Raw genomic sequence first — 20,828 nt, forward strand, 5'->3', positions numbered from 1 at the left:
CATCAAAATCAGTAAGGGGGCTGGAACCCCTTTGCAATTTGAGCCCTATAGCCCAGTTTGCAAATGTTCAACAGCATTCCCATCTCCACCCTGCCCTCAGATCTGTGTCTTGCAGCACAGCACATGAATATCCCACATTAAGGTTTTATCATCCCTGAGCAAACCACCCCACAACCACCATAGGAAAGTATTTAATGTGGATCTTGCAGCTTTTGCTGCAGAGCCATGAGCGTGGCATGATAATCTCCTAGGCTCTCCTTCTGGATGGCCGCACTAAGAGGATCTATAGAGCTTCGGGTTAACAGCTGGCCAAATCTTAGAGGCTTCTGTTTGCAGCCCCTTCCCTCATTCTTGTTTGCTGTGGAGCAAGTGGGCTCATTTACAAAGCTGTACCGATCAGTTAATGACACGTAGCCAACGTTAGTCCTACTCAGAGTAGAACCATTGAAATGAACGGGACATAATTCAGATTAACGTTGGATACAACCCAGTTATGAGAGGATCAATGCCAAACAGCGTATCTAGTGTAGGTTGATTTCTCCCCCCTCTGATCGCCATCCATTGCTTAGATTGGACAAAATCCTATAGCAGAAGGCTATCAATGGCTACTAGTCCTGATGGCTCTATGCGACCTCCAGTATCAGAGGCAGTATGTCTATGTACACCAGTTGCTGGGGAACATGGGTGGGAGAGTGCTGTTGCATTCATGTCCTGCTTGTGGGTTTCCTGTGGGCAGCTGGTTGGCTACTGTGTGAACAGCACACTGGAATAGATGGACCCTTGGCCTGATCCAGTAGGGCTCTTCTGATGTTCTTATGTGACCAATAGAAGAGTAGGGCTCTTCTGATGTTCTTACGTGACCAATAGAAGAGTAGGGCTCTTCTGATGTTCTTACGTGACCAATAGAAGAGTAGGGCTCTTCTGATGTTCTTACGTGACCAATAGAAGAGTAGGGCTCTTCTGATGTTCTTACGTGACCAATAGAAGAGTAGGGCTCTTCTGATGTTCTTATGTGGCCGCTTAGGCATTGACACACCCACCCAAAAGAGGACAGATTTGCATACAATTTGCATAATCTAATCACAGACACACAAACTTAGAAATAATTAGTATCATTGAAATAGCAATGCAGTACATCTCACCATAGTGGAGAAGACTTTGACCAGGAGACCTATGTGTCTGCTCAGCTTGTTCTCCAGATGAGAACACTGGATGGGCCCCGCTACTCTCTTTCTTTACGGATCTTTAGCTTAACTGACTTGGATTGGGCAGCCATTCAGATGAAGATGCTCCAAATAGAGGACATTCCTCTGACAGCACAGATAAGAGGACTGTCCTCCGTAAAGCAGAACCCACGGCCACCACATCATTATTTCTGTTCTGGTGGCCTTTTGGGCTGTTGAGCTGAAAGTGGGCCATAGCTGAGCGGTAGAGCATGCGCTTTGCATGTGAAAGGTTCCCGGCTCAGTTCCTGGCATTTTCCCGTTCAAAGGGACTAGGTAGCAGCAGGTCATTGGAAAGGCCTATGTCAGAGAGCAACTGTCATTTACAATACACAACATTGGCTTAAATAGAGAAATATTGGCATAACGCAGCTCCCTATGTTCTTGGGAAGTGTTTAATGATTGCTTGATTTTATGTTAGTTGCTGTGACCTGCCTCCTTTCTGAGGTTTTCAAAGATTGTGATTTGATTTGGAGAAGTGGGGCGGGCAAAAGAATGTTGCAGTGCGGAGTACTCCTGTTCGGGGTGTCAGCCAGGTCATCATCTCTCTTTCTGGATGCTCAGTATTCTCCCCCCCCCCGCCCCGCCCCTTGAACAGAGCATGCTTTTTCAGGAACTTTGCCCCCTTAGTTATTTTTGCCCTAAAGGTTTTCAGTTCTCCTGAAAATGTTGAGGATTCCACAAGCACCTAGATCCTCCCCTCTTGTACGTAAATGATGCTGTCTTGGCTAATTAAACATCCACACTCAGAAAATGAGTTTGCGATTAGCGTGATTTTATCATGCAGGAAACTGTGGATTCTAACAGCACAACCCTGTAAATTCAATTTAAACTTTGTTGTTTTAAATTTGTATTTTAAATTTGTATTTCTGCACTGCTGCTGAATTTATCCAGGTTGTGCTTTTATATTGTATTTTATATCGTGTTTTAATACTGTTTGTTCTATATTTTGAATGGTTTTAATTTTTGTGAACTGCCCAGAGAGTTTCGGCTATTGGGCGGTATAAAAATGCAATACAATACAATGCAATGCAATCAATCAATCAATCAATCAATCAATCAATCAATCAATCAAACGGTGCATGGTGGCTTATGCAGAAGCAAGCCTGAATGTGGATATGGTTTACCCCTCAGAGCTAGTCTAACATACCTAACATACTGGCACATCACACTATTTATTTATTTATTTAATTAATTAATTAATTAATACTTTTTTATACCGCCCAATAGCCAAAGCTCTCTGGGTGGTTCACAAAAATTAAAACCATGAAAAGCACAATAAAACAACCAACAGCCTGGCTGCTTCATCGCCGTTTGAAACTCAATATGGCAAAAACTGAACTGCTTGTTTTTCCTCCTAAACCTTCTCCTCACCTCTCATTCTCTCTTACTGTCAACGATGTCACGCTTACTCCGGTCAAGGAAGCTCGTAGTCTTGGCTTTATATTTGATTCCTCGCTCTCCTTTATTCCTCATATCGAGGCAGTAGCTAAATCTTGTCGTTTCTTCCTGTATAATATTGCCAGGATTCAACCATTTTTGTCTGTCTCTTCTGCCAAGACTCTCGTTCACGCACTGGTTATCTCTCGGTTGGACTACTGCAACCTCCTTCTCTCTGGCCTACCCTCATCTCACATCAGTCCGCTGGTCTCTGTCCACCACTCTGCCGCTAAGATCATCTTCCTGGCCCGCCGCTCCGACCATGTCACTCCGCTTCTGAAATCTCTTCATTGGCTTCCAATTCACTCCAGAATCCAATATAAACTTCTCCTGTTGACCTTCAAAGCTTTTCACGGTCTAGCTCCTGCCTATCTCTCCTCTCTCATCTCACACTACTGCCCCGCTCGTGCTCTTCGCTCCTCTGATGCCATGCTTCTCGCCTGCCCAAGGACCTCCACTTCCCTTACTTGGCTTCGTCCTTTTTCCTCTGCTGCCCCTCATGCCTGGAACGCTCTTCCAGAACACTTGAGAACTACCAACTCAATCACAGCTTTTAAAACTCAGCTAAAAACTTTTCTTTTCCCTATAGCTTTTAAACTTTGAGTTTGTTCTGACTCTATACTGTTAGCTTCACCCTACCCGGTGCCTGTTTACACTTCCCTGTGCCTGTTTGCATTCTCTTTCCCTCCTTATTGTTTACTACAACTTTATTAGATTGTAAGCCTATGCGGCAGGGTCTTGCTATTTACTGTGTGGTCTGTGCAGCACCATGTACATCGATGGTGCTATATAAATAAATAAATAAATAAATAAATAAATAAATAATAATAATAATAATAATAATAATAATAATAATAACAACAGTCTAAAAACACAAATACAAAATACAATATAAAAGCCCAACCAGGATAAAACCACACAGCAGAAATTGATGTAGATTAAAATATGGAATTAAAAAAGCAAGTTTAAATTTAAGTTAAATTTTCACAGTAGCACCTCCTGGTGGTCACATGGAAGTACAATAGCTCTCTTGAGAAAAGAAAAGAGAAAGCTTGCTCGTTGGGGCAACAGCAAAGGCTCCAAAATCATGAGGACTAGAGAATCACTTACAAATTAATGAAATTGAAATGCATAGGATTCTGACAAATGTTTTGGTCTTCGAGCTGAAACATTTAATAGATTTTGTTTTGTTGTACAATTCCGCTTTGAGGGTTTTTATTAAAAATTAATATAAGATACATACAAATAAAGAAAATTAAATAACAAGGTATGATCAAGGCATTTAACATCGCACTATTAGGCATGTATAGATAAGGACATAGTTGTGCCCTTATAATAATAATAATAATAATAATAATAATTATTATTATTATTTTATTTCTTACCCGCCTCTCCCTTTGGATGGAGGCGGGGAACAACATTAGAACAGGAATCAATACATCTTAAAAAATCATGATTTAACATTGATCAGGATAGGCCTGCCGGAAAAGGCTAGTCTTTAAAGCTGCCTTAAAATCACACAGAGAGTTAATTTTACGCATCTCCTCCGGCAGGCCGTTCCACAATCTGGGGGCGACAGAAGAAAAGGTCCTCTGGGAAACTGATGTCAGCCTAGTTTTAGCTGACTGAAGAAAGTTCACCCCAGAGGACCTGAGTGTGCGGGGCGGACTGTATGGGAGAAGGCGATCCCGCAGGTAACCTGGACCCAAACCATTTAGGGCTTTAAAGGTGATGACCAACACTTTGTACTTTGCCCGGAAACTAATTGGCAGCCAATTAACTAATTACTTAACTAATTTAAGTTTTGGATGGCATGTGATTATTATTCAGAAGCATATACAGTTTCTGATTTTTGAAATAACCAGCTCAAACATGCTTAAAGGACGCTGTTTCCCTTGCAATATAATTTTGAATGCAACCAAAAGCAAACCTATGAAAGGTGCTGTGAAACCTGTTACCCCTCCCTGAAATATCGCCTTCTCCTGACATACCCCTAGATTGGGCCTCTTACCTATGCCAGTCTAATTTATTTATTTATTTATTCATTCATTACATTTTTATACCGCCCAATAGCCAAAGCTCTCTGGGCGGTTCACAAAAATTAAAACCATAACAAAACAACCAACAGGTTAAAAGCACAAATACAAAATGCAGTATAAAAAGCACAACCAGGATAAAAACCACGCAGCAAAATTGATATAAAATTAAAATACAGAGTTAAAACAGTAAAATTTAAATTTAAGTTAAAATTAAGTGTTAAAATACTGAGAGAATAAAAAAGGTCTTCAGCTGGCGACGAAAGGAGTACAGTGTAAGTGCCAGGCGGACCTCTCCGGGGAGCTCATCTGGGGAGTCTAAGAGGTATCTTCCCTTCAAATGATTTCAGTGGAATGGGTAATAATAACAATTCTCCAAGAAAAATGAAAAAAAAAAACCCTTCTCCCACCCTGGTGGGAATGTGCCGACAAGGTTTGATAAACTGCAGATTTTCCATGTACCCCCCTCTCAGACACACACACACACACACACACACACACACACACACACACACACACAGGATTGCTCTGCATAGGCTGGATGTGTGTCCTGTTTTCAGAGACTTGTCCCCCATTTTGAAGTCATCCCCTGTTTGAAGAGCTGTCCAGTCCAACTCTTGTCCAAAGACAGTGGAGGCTGATGGCACCAATTTCGATGGGGCTGTGATTCCATTTTGGATTTCAGTCAGAGCCAGTCAAAACTATCCAAGAAGTTGAGCCCAATTTTTTGGGATAGGGTTCAGCACTTTGGATAGCACCTTTAGAGCTCTGACTGGTTCTGACTGAAACCCAGAATGGATTCACACATCCCCACTTGAAACTGGAGCCACCAGCCTCTACTGTTTAAAGATAGAGCCATCAGAAGGTAGAGCTGGGGCTGGAAGTTGCCCATCAACAGAACCTGGGCAGTCGTCTGAGCAAAGGTACACAGGTCACCTGGTTACAATCTTCCACACTATGGTGAGATGCTCTGCATATTCATTTAAATTATAACAGTAATTTTTAAAATTTACACCTAAATGTATAAAGTTGCATATGCAGATTTTATGCAGATCTACACCCTATTTTGTTCTCCTTTCTTGGATGATCCATTTCCTCTCTTTTTTGAGATTCATAAGTGGCCAACTGAGCTGCTAGTGCCATTGCATGAGTACAGCGGGATTTTACGATTGTTTTTAGGATGTTTTTAGGATGTTTTTAGGATGTTTTAAGAATGTATATTATGCTTTAATTCAGATTTATGTATTTTATATTTACTGTTGTTCCCTGCCTCAATCAAAATGGAGAGGTGGGTAATAAATAACAACAATAACAACAACAACAACAACAATAATAATTGCAATCTAATGCATACTTATTGAACCGAGTGAGGAGGTGGATGGGATTGATCCCTCAATATTCTGGATTGTGCGTGCTGGGGTTGATGTTAATGTAAAAAACCAACTATTTCATTTTGATATTTGTGTTTCTGCAGTGGTACTAGATCATAACAATTACTAACTGAATCATAAGTTCGGTAGACACCAGCAATCTGTACACATAGGAAGAAAGTAGACACTGCAAATCGGTACATCTGTCCAGTTCTTGTTCCTCTCTTTGAACCAGTATAATGGTGAACTGCAAACAGAGTTACAAACATCATTTCTGGGAAATGGAGTAAATAAATTACAAATTAGCCCATCCACACTCTCATTTACAGAAGTAACAAACACAGTGGCCTACGGGAAATTATCCCCCCCCACACACACACACACTTTTTAAAAAAATAGTTTTGAGGTTTTAGGTCTTAAAAACCAAATGGGAGTGTTTCTTCCGCAGCATCTGTTCTGTTTTGTCTTTTCCACATCCTGTTGAAAAATATGTCGGCTAGGATTTGCTGACCAACCTGGCAGTGTCTTCCTGCTAAATGAGCCCAGAAAAAATGCAGTGACTTGTCACTGGAACAGTCAAACTTTGAGTTGTATGAAATGTCTTCGAAAGGGTGGGTAGGTTTGGCCACTGTGAAGTCTTGGGAATTATGATATCATACATTAACTGGGACATTTCCCACTGCTAACCACCAGCTCTCTGTAACATAGTTTGCATTTATTATTATTATTATTATTATTATTATTATTATTATTATTATTTTACAAAATGCTGTTAATATCAAACTGAGGATATGGGCAGCCTCATACAGAAGCTGACCTAGCAGAGCTTTGAGGCTGGAGACCAAATCCAACTTGGGAACACTACGGAAGACATTGGGGCAAAGGCTAGGTCAGGCTGTGCAGGAAAGGAAGGATGGGAGTTGTAGTGCAGCACATCTGGAGGGCATCAAGTTGGAGAAGTTTTTGAGGGCTGTTCACACAACACGCTAACCCCCACTCGGTGCTTGGGTGTGGGTTGTTATTGAACTATGGGTTGGTTGTTGAACTGTGGGCTAGTACATAGTCTGAACCCAGGATATTTTCTGCTTGGTGGCTTGTTAACCACGCACTGTGGCTTTTTAACCAGACTGAACAACCCAACAACAAACCATGGGTTCTTAAGGTGGTTTGTTCAAGAAAAATAAGCCACGCTGCATGGTTAACAAGCCACCCTGCAGAAAATGTCCTGGGTTCAGACAACACACTAACACATGGTTCTCTGCCAGTTGCCTCTCTTTGGTGCTAGCAAAAGCAGTCATACAGGGCATTATGACATTTTGCTTGGTGTGCAATGGAGATTTACAGTTTCCTGTTAAAAATGGAGGTGGTTCTGCTAACAATTTCAGCTGAGGAGATAAATATGCCAATTTGCTTAATTTGCACTATTGATGCAGGACACAGCCTATTATTTATCTTAGTAGAGAGGCTGATTTTTTCCCCTACAGGATGACAATGATGCATAATACAGAAAATTTAAGGAAGGGGTGTGTGTGTGTGTTTTTAGGAGAGTGGGGTGAGCTGAATTTCACATACACTGGCCATAGCTAGATGGGGCTTTATCCCGGGGCAAACCCCAGGATCATCCCTGTGCGTCCACATGATGCACAGGGGATCCCGGGATCCAGGAGGGATCATCCCTCCCTTGCCCTGGGATATAGCCCTCCCCTTTGGCCCCAGTTTTTCCATGGTCCCGGGCTGAGCCCAAGACCGTGGAACATGTGGCCAGATGCCGTGGGTTGACCCGGCTTCGTGCGATTCTTTGCGTAGAGCTGGGAGCCACGCATGGGGTGCAGCACTCCTCAAGAGTGCTGTGCCCATCAGGGGTAGGGTAGGGTAGAGTGGAGAATTTTAAAAAATACTCACCTTTTGCGCATGAGTGTTCGTGCACTGCTGGCCCCTTAAGAAAAGAAAAAAATGGCGGGCGCAACGCCTCTCCTCCTGAGGTCGTCGCGTGTAAACAGAGGAGGGATCTCGCGTGGAACTAACCAGATAACCCTTGTATTGCACTAAGGAGGAAGCAAACCAGGAAAGCCTGCAACTTGTAAAATCATTGCAAATCTGTGGGTACTGCTTTGGCCAAGCAGATTACGCTTTCCCTCTTCCAGGCATTTGATTAAACTCTAACCCTGGGATATATAACCACATCCATCTGCATCTTCAATCAGGACAGCAGCTCATAGCCTAAAACCAATTCCCATAAATACCCTATTCCCCAACCAAAGAAAATTACACTGATGATTTCCCCCACCCTGATGCCTTTTGCTAAAAATGAAATAGATGGATTGACTCGATAGCTTAGGGAACTGAGCGTAAAGCAAAGGCTCTTTCCTGACAAAGGCATCCTGTGTAATCCAATCTTTTATATCCCCAAACATGTTAACATTAAAGTCCCACATTAAAAAGACTATATTATCTTGAGAACCAACAGCTGAGCCTGCATAAAAAGATGCTTGTGATGTATGAAGGCCAAAGTGTATTCCAGCATGTCACACCTGTGTGTTACTCATAGATTCGGAAACCTCATATATGCAAGCTCATATTAACTCACTCAGAAAAATGGACACTGCTTTGTTTCAAATTCACAACCACTGGCTAGGCTGGCCATGTTTATTACTTGCCAGTCCTCTATTTGAAGGGATGTTGTTGAGTTTTAAAGATAAAGAACCGTAAAAAGAGAGATCAACCGGGGGGGGGGGGGGGGCTTGGACTTGTCCATTAGATGGAACATTCATACAGATCAACTGGTCTCAATGTTCCCTATTCACCATTAGAGATGTTAGAGAAAACTGCAGTGGAATGAAATGAGTTTGGATTTCTAGAAATCTGACCACAAATTCTGCATCAGACTGACTTTTCTCGAGTTGCATGGATACCACAGACTTGTAGACCAGATTTTTACTTCCCTGAATTTTATACAAATGTAGTCGTAGAAAAATAAGGTTTTTTTTTTTAAAAAAAGCACCAGCTGAAAATGCATATTTCCCCCATAAGCTGAAGCATGAAAAGTGCATTGGGTTGTTATTGTTTTTTGCATATTTGGGGGGATTTGTAAATAGGGGGTAATTTGAGCAATTTTTCAAGTGTGAATTTGCAGGGGAAATGTGGATTTGGGCAAATTTGGGTGATCCCAAGACTGCGGAACATGTGGCCGGGCGTCGCGGTTTGTCCCAGCTCTTCATGAGTAACCTGGGAGTTGGGAGCCAGGCACAGAGGAGCTCAGGAGTTCTGTGCCCATCAGGAGTGGAGTGGGGTGAATTTTTAATTTTTTTTTACTGTTTCGCAGACGAGCGCTTGTGCACTCCTTCTCCTTTAAAACTAAAACAAAATGGTGGCCACGATGTCGCGTGCCACATGTAAACGAGGGCAACGATCCCGCGATCATAAAATTATGAGATGGTTGCCCTTTCACCCCCTCATCTAGCTGAGGCCAATATTGGGCTTGATGGCAAAATAACCTAAAGTATAGGAAGCAGCTTCTTTGGTACTACTCAGTCCTTAGTGTGACTCTACCACCTCATCTTATCTCCTTGCCTTTCAGGAGATGGTTGTGGCCACTCAGTACTGACGCCATACAGTGGGACGTTGGCCTCCAAGAACTACCCTGGCACATACCCAAACGTCACGTCCTGCGAGTGGAGAATTCGTGGGGCTACAGGGAGCCACCTCAGCCTAACCTTTGGAGACATGGACATTGAGGCCTCGGAACGATGCAAATCTGGCTTCTTGTTGCTTTCTTCTCTATCAGATGGTTCCAGCTTTGGTAAGGCCATCCTTGATTTCTTAGTAGTCCTGATAGTGGAGGCTGGTGGCTCTGATGTCAATGGGGCAGTGAATCCGCTCCGGGTTTAACCCAGAGCAGATTCACTGCCCACTGAGATCAGAGACACCAGCCTTCACTGAAGATGGAGGCTGGTGGAGAGCTGTAATCCAAGTCACATAACCTTGAATGTCGATCCAGGCAGGGCAGGAGCAATATGAGCCAACAACAAGCACATCTGAAGTGGGATGAAGTGAATGAATGAATGGCTTCGCACCTTGGATAGCTCTTTTACAGTTTTGAATGGTTCTGGCCGAAACCTGAGTGGAGTCACAGCCCCATTGACATCACAGCCACCAGTCTCCACTGATGAATGGTTGTGCAGGTTGGGGATAATGAGAGGTGTAGTCCAAAAAATCTGGAGGAAACCAGCATGGGGAAGGCTGAGCTAAAACAAAATAAGGGCTACACTTTTGGTTGTATGTCCCCCCCCCACACACACATCATTTTTTTTCATTGTATTAGGAGTTTCCCCCCACCCCTGGATATACCTTTGGGAGCCCTTATGGCAAAAGATCAGCTCATCCATTTTAGTATTTTATAATAATGTAAAGGTTTCAACCTGCTGGGGCAGAAATATGGAAACACTAATCCAGCCAGAAATCAAGAAACCCCGGCTCCAGGTAGGGCTAGAAAACTCTCCAGTCTGAAATTCTAGAGAGCCGTTGTCAGTCAGTACAGACATTGGTGGACTAGATGAGGGGTGGGTAGCCTCTGTGGGTCAGGGGCCACATGCTCTCCTTGGAAACTACCAGGGGGTCACAGCACCCCACCCACCTCTGCAGCTGCCAAAATTGCTACCAAGTTTGCCATCATGGCCAAAAATAAATAAATAAATCAGCAGCTTAAAAGAAAACAAGGTACATGGGAGGCTCCCAGAAGTGTGATTCCACTTGCAAAAAAGACACACATTTCCCATGTACCTTGTTTGCTTACAAAATCACTGCTTTTCCCCTCTCTTTTTTTCTTTGCCATCACTTCAACAAATGCAGAAGCACCAATAACAGGAGGCCACAAAGCAGCCATGGCAGGGGATTGCCTATGGTCCATGGGCACCATGTTGTCCACCCCTGGGCCAATGGTCTAAGCCTGTATCAGTGGTGTAATGAATACAAGAGAACTCAGCACCAGGACTGTTTTCAGAAAATGAGCAAGGATGTCACCTGCTGGAGTGCCAGGGTGATCGATGGACCCTGCATGAGCTGGCAAGTAAATGAGGTGATAAGAACATAAGAAGAGTCATGGTGGATCAGACCAAGGTCCATCCATTCCAGCATACTCTTCACACAGTGGCCGGCCAGCTGCCCGTGGGAATCCAGCAGATGAAATCCTTGCTCAATCTTAAGTACTTCTCAAAGACGGAACGAAATGAAATCCTCATCCTTGCACTAGAGTAGACTGTAGGATCCGATCCCCTTTCCTTATTATTTTAGAAACAGATCTATGAACAAATGGTTCTGTACCACCTCCGATTTCTGTGGCTATTCAGATGGGCAAGAGATGAACATTCTCCCTACAACCCCTTTCATGTATCGCTTTGTCAGAGCACAAAGGGGTCTTCTCTTTGCAGTATTCTGGCGCTCTTGGATTCTGAACTCTTCACTGATTCTTTGGCTTGCAATTCTTTTCCCGCCTGTATCCTATATTTAGTTCTGCCTCCCCTTGGTATGGGGCGGGGGGCTGATCCCCCCCTGGCTTCTCCGCCTCCATCATGTCCCATTCCTGGCAGATTGTGATTCATGATTTTCTGGAAGACTCTTTCTAGCAGACATTTCCAAAGGCTTGCTTGCTTGCTTGCTTCCTTTCCTTTCCTTTCCTTTCCTTTCCTTCCTTCCTTCCTTCCTTCCTCTTTGAGCTCCCCCTCTACAGTCTGTTGATAATCTGCTCAGGTCTGTCCAATCTCTCTTAAATCCATTAAATCTCTCCCAGGAAATCTTGAACCCGTTTGGGGAGCTGCTTCACAGCGGGGAAAACTTTAATGAATTGGCACACACACACACACATATCTGCTCTGTGCATAAGTTCCCTCCATGTGGCCCGTTTCCCAGGCAGAAATAATGAAAAACGCCAGCTTTTTCTTGACACTGTTCTTATCTAAGCCCTTACATTGCAACTCCCCTGGTTACAGAGACACACATCTATGGGTGATAAGAAGCTTTGCAACTGTGGCTGTTTTTATAAGGAGACATGGATTTTGAATTCCTAGCAGGGAATTCCCTATAACCCCACCACCACCCTGATTTTTTTTTCAACATCTACTCACCCACCCGAGATCAACATGTTAGATGTGATGGTGTCCGTTTTATCGAACATGCACAAATTCTTTAAAATGCAGGATTTCAGAGAAATCGCGCAATTCTTAAAAATTCACAATTTCATGCTTTAGTCTATAGGGGAAAATTACACAACTTTGAAGACTACTGAAATTTTTGCGCAATTTCTCCGTTTGATCGCATTCGATTTGCACAATTCGATTTGCACAATTTCCCCATTCGTGCAAATTGGACAGCAATCACAAGCGGTTGCCGAAATCGAAGGAGCATCGAGTGACAAGCTCAGACAATCTGGGTGAACGTGATCATCATTTCTTCTCCCATCGCAAAATGTTGCCCTCCTTCAGAGTTCTGAAAGGGAGTGGAGGAGCCCTTCCCCTTTTGGAATATTGTCAATAAGACTCAAACTATGCATGCTGTGAGTCACACTTCATGTTAGCCGAGCTTGATGTTAGTCACATGTGGTCTTCCACCCCACGCACCATATTGCGTATTTTTAAAAAAATTAAGCCAGCTGCCCCGGCTGCAATCCTTAAGGGAATACAGTGTGGAGAGTTGAGCAATTTAAGCCTTCCTTCTTTGCAACTTTTTCACTTCCAGAACTACACCAAGCAGGATATAGCACTATGAAAGTGGTATGAAAGCAGTATATAAGAGACAGGAGCCACACATTATTATTATTATTATTATTATTATTATTATTATTATTATATTTATTTGTATCCCACCTTTTGCCCAATACTGGGCCTCAAGGCGGCCTTACAAAATTTAAAACATATACATTTTAAAACCTAGGAAAAGAAATGTAGAATTTTTTTTAAAAAATTACAATATTAAAGCATTAAACGTTGAAAATACACCACAGTTTTACAAGTTCTTAACATAGATGGAGGACCAGATTATTCTCCAAAGGCCAGCTGGAACAAAGAAGTTTTTGCCTGCTTCCGAAAGCACATCAAGGTGAGAGCCAGTCTGGCTTCCCTGGGAAGAGAGTTCCAAAGCAGTGGAGCAGCCACCGAGAAGGCCCTCTCCAATGTTCCCACCAAGCGCGCCTGTGAAGATGGTGGGACTGAAAGAAGGGCTTCCCCAGAAGATCTCAAAGCATGGGCAGGCTCATAAGGGAGAATACGGTCTTTCAGATAACCTGGGCCCAAGCCATATAGCAGTATTGAAGTGCACTGACAACTGTTGGGGCCCATTGACACATACCATGTACCACTGTCATACCACTAAATCCTGCTTGGTGTGGCTTCTGCCTCCTATATACCACTTTCATAGTGCTAAATCCTGTTTGGTGTAAATCTAAATTCCCCCTGCCAAGCTGCTTTTAGCTCCTTGAGGAGGAGGAAACCAATGGGTACCATTTCTTCTCCCTCCTATGGAACTAAAGCAGGGTTTTGAGGCAGGGAGTGGGGAGATACTTTGTTGGTTAAAAACTGGCAGAGACGAAAGGGTGTTAAGGACATCCCCCACCCCAGTAGTCTCCCATTAAACACTGTAACTCAGACAACTGCTTTAAGTAAGGAAAGAAACCGTGGGGAGGGAGTGGCACTACATGCAATTCTGCAGCAGATGTATTCAGAGCATGAATTTGTCAACCTGAAACAGGTTGAACACAGCGAGGCTTTCGGGCTTACCATTTCAGATTTGGTGTGGGATGGCCATTTATTTATTTATTTATTTGATGTATATCATGCCTTCCTACCCCAAAATGGCACTCAAAGCAGCTAGCAACAATAAGGCTAAGATAAAAACAAAACGTAATTAAAATGACCGTAAAAACAAACAAATGAAAGGCACAATTAAAAGCACAACAATAAAGAAGAAATCAACGGTGCCCAAGCAGTTAAAAACACCATTCAGTAGCAGACCAGCATACATGCCAAAGGCCTGCCTGAATAAAAATATTTTTTCCTGCTAAGCCATGGATTTTTAAGACTATTTTTGTGGCTGTTATTTTTTATACCATGGAGTAGCAACAGGTGGAGTGAAATGCAACAAACACATGTCTGTAAACAGGTACATGGTGCAAGTACACCTGCCCGGGTGGAGGAATTGGATGCAGCTTCCTGCCAATAGAGAACTCAGTGGTTGGGCTGTACCTTGGCGGTGGACGAACACAGGTTCCATCCCTTGCGTCCTCAGGTAAAGCTAGTAAGGCCCCCCCCCATGGGAGGCCCCAGAGGCTGGCTGCCAGTGGACCAATGGTTTGGCTCAGCGGAAGGCAGTTTCCTGTTTTCTACATAGGTTTGACTACTTATAATGCAGCCTTCTCCAACCAACCCAGCACCCTCCAGATGTCTTGGGCCTCATCTACACCAAGCAGGATATTGCAATCTGAAAGTGGTATATAAAAGGCAGGAGCCACACCAAGCAGGATATAATGGTGTGAAAATGGTATATGGTATGTGTGAATGGGCCCCAACAGTTGTCAGTGCACTTCAAAGTAGTGTGGCTCCTGCTTTTTATATACCACTTCCATAGTGCAATATCCTGCTTGGTGTAGATGAGGCCTTGGACTACAATTGCCATCATTCCCAGCTAGCATGGCCAATGACAGGAGTTGCCATCCAACACACCTGGAAGGTGCCGGATTGGAGAAGGTTTTGGTAACGTGGGAGGTTTTGTACTGATAGTGAAAGTGTGTTTCCAGTTACAGAAATGGGAGCATTTGCTGGAATTTCCCCTTTCTTCCCATCCCCACCCGTCCGCTTTGCTGCAGTTGTCCTGTCCCTGCTTCTGGCAGGGGCACCCACAAGACATTCTTTCTCCGAAGAGGAGGCCTTCCTGTCCAGTCCTGCCTTCAGCAGAGCTGGGGGGTTTTGGCTGACTTTCGGGAAGTTCTCTCGAACGGAAGTCCTGAGCAAGCATGACCTTGGAACGGAAAGGCACGCATACGGCAGGAAAGGGAGAGAGGGGCTTCTGGCTCCAGGTCTTGCTGCCTGTTTTGTTCCGCTGGCTGTGGGAAACAACGCAGCTGCTGGCAGATGCCTCAGGGCTGAGGCGAGCTGTGTGGAATGAAGAATTTCACGCCACAGTGCCGTGGCAAAGAGGCCTATGAGGCCTACAAACAAAGGGACCTGGGAAACATTTCACCTTGGTCATATCTGCAGCTTATGCTTGTCATCTAATTTGCTTCAGTGTTAGCTAGCTTTTCTTTCCTTCCTTCCTTCCTTCCTTCCTTCCTTCCTTCCTTCCTTCGAGTCTCAGTATTGTTCAATGTACAACTTAATTCTGGCATGTATTTAACATGCCATACAACTGTACCTAGGCAGTGTTTACTTAGCACCGTGGTTCTTAAGCTTTGCTGCATTGAGAACCACTATTTCGATTTGCTTGTTCTTTGTGGGCCGTTGAATTATATTGCCTCATGGCTACAAGTATGGAAGATGCTTGATAGGCTCTTTACCCAGCAGAAAAGTGGCCTGCCTCTTCAGCACATTGCAGAAGTGTCTAAGAACCCCTGGCCCTTCGGAATTTGCCACAAGCATGGGAAGATGCTTGAAAGACTCCTTGCCCAACAGAAAAATGGCTTGCACCTTCAGCAAATAACTACATGAAAGGATGCTCGGAAGACTTCTTGCCTAATGCAAAAGTGGCTTGCCTCTTCAATGCACAGCAGAAGCATCTAAGAAACCTGTCACTCTTTGAAAGTTGCTATTGTTTTCATTATGGTCTCAGAGACCATCTGAAAGTACACCAGCTTATGAACCAAGAAATACTTTTGTAAGCCGCCGTGAGAGCCTTTTTTGGCTGAATGGCGGCATAAAAATCCTTAAATAAATAAATAAATAAATAATAAACCAGCTACTCAAACTACTACTTAATAATATAGTATGATTTAGGTAGGGCAAAGGTGTGCAGTTTCACTGCCAGTCCCTCCCCACTGTATTCCAGACTAGTTGTGCTTAATCTTCAGGATCAGACCACCTCTCTGCTCATATGCATTGACTATCGGTATAAAGAGTTTGCTGGACTGATGAGGATGGAGACACCCAAATTTGTTTAAGGAGGGTATTTGGGGCTGCGGATGGGAGTGGCCCTTTTTGGCACATGGAAGGGATCCTACAGTGATCCTCCTATAATTCATGCTTGTTGTACGGTCTTGGGTAAGCAGGCCGGTGATGGGATGTGGGAGCCCTTTACCATGCTGTGTTTGAGTAAGACAAGGATGTGGGCATCTCTCAGTCTGACTCAGTGGCTGCTTAATCAGAGTTATGTGTCCATGCTATACATTCCAGCACAGGAGGTTCAGCCTATGCCCCAAGCAATTTGTTGGGAGGGGGGAGGCTGCTTACTTGAATGAGCCAATGGAAGAGCAGGGATGCAAAGAAATGGTGCTGCAAGTACAGAATGTCAGGTTTCGGAGTGAATGATCTGACTTGATTGACTTGGGTCAATGGCCATCTCGTAACGTGACCTACCTCTCAGGGTTGTTGTGAAGATAAAAAAGGGGAGATGAATGGATAGATATACTGCTCTGAGTTTCTTGAAAGAAAGAGGTGATATATTTTTTTAACCTAGCATTCCCAGGGAGAGGAACTTCATTGGGCAGCCTTGTAAGAACATAAGAAGAGCTCTGCTGGATCGGGCCCAATGGTCCACCTAGTCCAGCATCCTGTTTCCCAGGGTGACCACCCACATGCTTCCATGATGCCTACAGGCAGGGCGAGAAGGCAAAAGCCCTTCCCTTTTGTTTGCGTCTCCCAGCCACTGGCATTTGGCGGAACGCCACCTCTCTGAGCAGTTCCACTTAGTCATCATTCCTCCGAATAACAAACTCACTGATCCCAAACTGACAGAAAGGGAGCCAAAATTGGGCCGCGGAGAAACAAGAGGGAAGTTGCATGGTTTGAAGAGTTGGTTTAAAAAAAAAAAATAAGCACCAAAAGGCAGCACTCTACTCCAAAATAACAGTATAATAAGGATTGCGCATCCTCAGTGGACACCAGGAACCATGGTGTGAGAGCATGAGACTTGGGGTATCAAAGGGTTAATATGTTTTTTATGACCTCAGAGCAAATTAGGGGGGGAAACGTTGATATCCTCCTGAGAGAAGGAATTCTACAAAACTGTATTTTGCCATTATGTTACGTTTAATTGCCTTTTGCATGCTTTATATTAACTTTGCTGGCTTGTGACCGTAATAAATGAATTGATGAATGACTAGGGATACCAGAGAAATCTGCTATGGATACCAAAGATTTTGGATTTCTATGAATTTGACCTGTCGATTCTCAGGCTTTTTCCAAGTCGTGCAATTTCCATAGACTTGTGGACCAGCTTTGGGGTGGGGGATGAGTGCTAACATGCATTAACTAGTGCACTGATCATGAGTGCTGAAGTGAATTTTGCACAAGTAGAACGAAATTCTGGTGTAAAAAGAAGAAGAAGAGAGGGATCCAATTCCATCAGTGAGTGGGCAATGGAACAAAAGATGCCCAACAGTTCGTGAAATGCAGACGGAATGGAGTTAATAAAATCTAGGGCTGTGCACCACCTCGGATCCAAATCCCGAATCCAAAGTGGATCAGGGTGGTTCGGACCCTTCCAAACTGGATCTGAGGTAGTTCGGGCAAAGGCTGAGGTGGCCTGAAGCCGAAGCCAATTGGCTCTAAAGCTTTGGGCCGCCTTGGCACTTTGGAGCCCGCTCCGCCCCCCCACTCACCCTGCCAGTCTCCTTACCTGCTGCCTCTGTTGCTGCCATCTTTCTTCTGGCGGCTTCCAGTGCCGCCACCGGAAATGAAAGGGAGTAGGCCATGCGATTTTAAGTTATCGCACGGCCTACTCCCTTTCATTTCCGGCGGCCCGGAAGCTGCCGGAAGAAAGATGGCAGCGGCGATGGAGGCAGCAGGTAAGCCTCCTCCCCCTTCCCCACTTACCTGCCACCGCCACCGGATGCAAGGCAGTGGAAGACGCAGGTAAGCCCCCCTCCCCCCTTCCCCCCTTACCTGGGTCCACCGCTGCCACCAGCTTGCATCCAGCGGCTTCCACTCCAATGATGCTGAAGCCTGGAAGTAGGCAGATTGGGAACCCCTGAGGCAGCCTTGAGGCGGATCGGGGCTGCTTTGGGGGCTCCAGATCAGCCTCCGAGGTAGATTGGGGGGTCTCTGCACAGCCCTAATAAAATCCATACATTCCTAACTGTGACCAGGTGACCTGTGTATCTTCCTGTTCAGTCTGTTGTGCAGGTGTTTACAGCTGATTGGTGACAGTTCTTGTTGTCCTTTATGTTTAAACTGGACTTTGAGAGCACAGCCCTTCAAATAGAGGAGTGTCCTCTGTAAAAGAGGACACATGCTTACCCTACTGCTAATTCCCAAGCCTGGTGCTATCCCTATTCTACTCTCCTTCTTGCCCTCCTGGAATTCAGCTAGGCTTTGACCCTGAAATATTTCAGCGACATGTTTCACCCAAAAAACAGAGAATCAGGCCTATGACGGACGCATACTACAACTATTGGTTTGTCTAGCAGATGACGAAGTAAGGGTGTGTGTCTGTGCAGGGAGAAAAATTGCACCATGTAACGAAAGCACTAAAAAGAGGCTCTGCAGAGCACGTTTGGATATAAACCAATAAAACAACTATTATGTGATTCCTGAAGCACCAGAGCTTGCCTCTTTTTAGTGCTTTAGATGACGAAGTAACTCAGCCATCCTCAATTTGCTACACTCCAGATGTTTTGGACTACAATTCCCATCAGCCACTTCTCAGTGACTTTGCATATCCACTGGCATGCTGCAATCCATCCTTACGACTAGGCACACAGTCTTGATTTCATTTTAGGTTCCTTCTCTCCTCCGCTACCAGTAATTTGTGTGAAGAAATCACAGAGTTTCTTTATATTTGCCCCTGTTCCACCTGTTTTCCGTGGACTGTTAGGCATCTTCCTTTCCATTGTCCACTCATTGAAGGAATTGGATCATTTTTACCAGAATTTAATTCTACTTGCGCAGCTTGCACATCAGCGTTCATGCGCATCAACGCACTAGTTAATGCACATTAGTGCTAACTGCCCACTCCAAAAGTGAAAAAACGGTCTGCAAATGATGCCCCCACATGCACACACAGTTCCTTGCCTAAACGGTTATTCATTCTATGGTCAGTCTTGAAAGCTGCAAACATTGTTCTTTATACCCATCCCTGTAACGCCTCTGTTCTCTCACATTTTTTCAGAATTCTGCCAACCCCAAAATAATTCATCTGCTATTGCTCAGACCACATGCCTCCCTTTCCATCCAACCACCTGCATTCCATCCCATTTTGCATCCAATATAAATGCATCCTTAACTTTAAAGTTCTGCATTATAAAGAACTTAGAGAGCTTGCATATTGTATAGAAAGGGATACAGGATTTTTAAATTATATGCTTAAGGGAATGATGGAAGCTGTAGTCCAAAACTTCTGGAGGGCACAAGATTGGGAAAGACTGAGGGCATAGCTAGATGAGCTAATATCCTGGGTATCATCCCTGTGCATCCACATGACGCACAGGGCATCCCGGGAGCAGAGAGGGATGATCCCCCCCTTGGCTTGGGATATCAGCAGGTCCTTTTTTCCACTTTTTCGGCAGTCTCAGGATGATCCCAAGACCCCAGAATCCGTGGCCGGGCATCGCTGGTTGTCCCGACTCCTCGCAAGTAACCATGAGGAGCCAGGAGCCAGGCACGGAGCACAGAGCGCCTCAGGAGCTCTGTGCCCATCTGGGGTGGGGGGAGCAGGGATTTTTTTTTTTAAAAAAAGTCACATTTTGTGTCCAAGCACTCCTGTGCTCCTTCTCTTTAAAAAAAAAAGTGGGCGTGATGTCCTCTTCCTCTTAGGACGTCACACGCCATGTGTAGACAGAAGGTGAGATCTCACGATATAGTTATCGCGAGATCCTTCCCCGTCTGTTGTGCTGGACCCAGTAGGTCTAGCCATGGCCTGAGTTAAGTATTGTAGTTCCAGCTTTCCAAGTCCTAATGAGGACATTATATCCAATACACACACACACACACACCCCAGCAGGATGGCGTTACGTGTTTTGTCCGGGGGCGTTTTGCTTATTTTGCTGCCTTGATTGAGTGCAGAGTTTTGGCTTTGGGACAGCAGATTTCTAGCCATCCTCCCACGGCCTGGCTAGGAATGGGCACATACCAGAAATGTCAGTAATGCTCGTGCAACATCTGGTGTGCAAGAAAGATGTGTCATAGGCCAACAGCCCGCTGTAAAGCAGGACCAAACAAAAAGCAGAAGGCCGAGCATGGAGCGCCTCCAAATGCATGTTCCCCTGCATGCACATGTGCGCTCTCTCCACCCCTCCCCCACTACACCCCCTTGCCAAATTCAAGTCTTTACTGGAAGGAAGCTCATCCATGCAGACATTGATGATCCATCTGTGATGATTCAATGGGAGCATGAAAAGCCAAGCCGCCTTCAAGAGTATCAAAGAGATGGCTTGTCCTGGAATGCTCCTTTCTGCCCCATTGGCAGCAGTGAAGGCTGGTGGCTCCAATGTCAGTGGGGGAGGTAAATCCGCCCCAGGTTTTAGTCAGAATCAAGGCTGGGCAGAGGAGGGGCCGGTGGGGCCAGTTGGCATGGGCCTACAATTTTGAGGGAGCCTACTCCGAGGCCTCCTGGCAGAAGCAAAG

The 20,828-nt window shown here is 44.6% G+C and overlaps 1 protein-coding gene across 1 annotated transcript in view; it reads left to right on the forward strand.

Annotated features, from left to right (window-relative positions):
* The window catches only part of LOC134408332 (discoidin, CUB and LCCL domain-containing protein 1-like), a 56,689-nt gene that overhangs the window by 6,795 nt on the left and 29,066 nt on the right, over nucleotides 1-20,828 (forward strand). The window contains exon 3 of the mRNA XM_063140586.1: nucleotides 9,647-9,868. Coding sequence (XP_062996656.1) covers nucleotides 9,647-9,868 — 222 coding nt within the window. The remainder of the gene's footprint in view (nucleotides 1-9,646; nucleotides 9,869-20,828) is intronic.

This window comes from Elgaria multicarinata, chromosome 13, assembly GCF_023053635.1.
Source record: "Elgaria multicarinata webbii isolate HBS135686 ecotype San Diego chromosome 13, rElgMul1.1.pri, whole genome shotgun sequence".
Classification (NCBI taxonomy): Eukaryota; Metazoa; Chordata; class Lepidosauria; order Squamata; family Anguidae; genus Elgaria; species Elgaria multicarinata.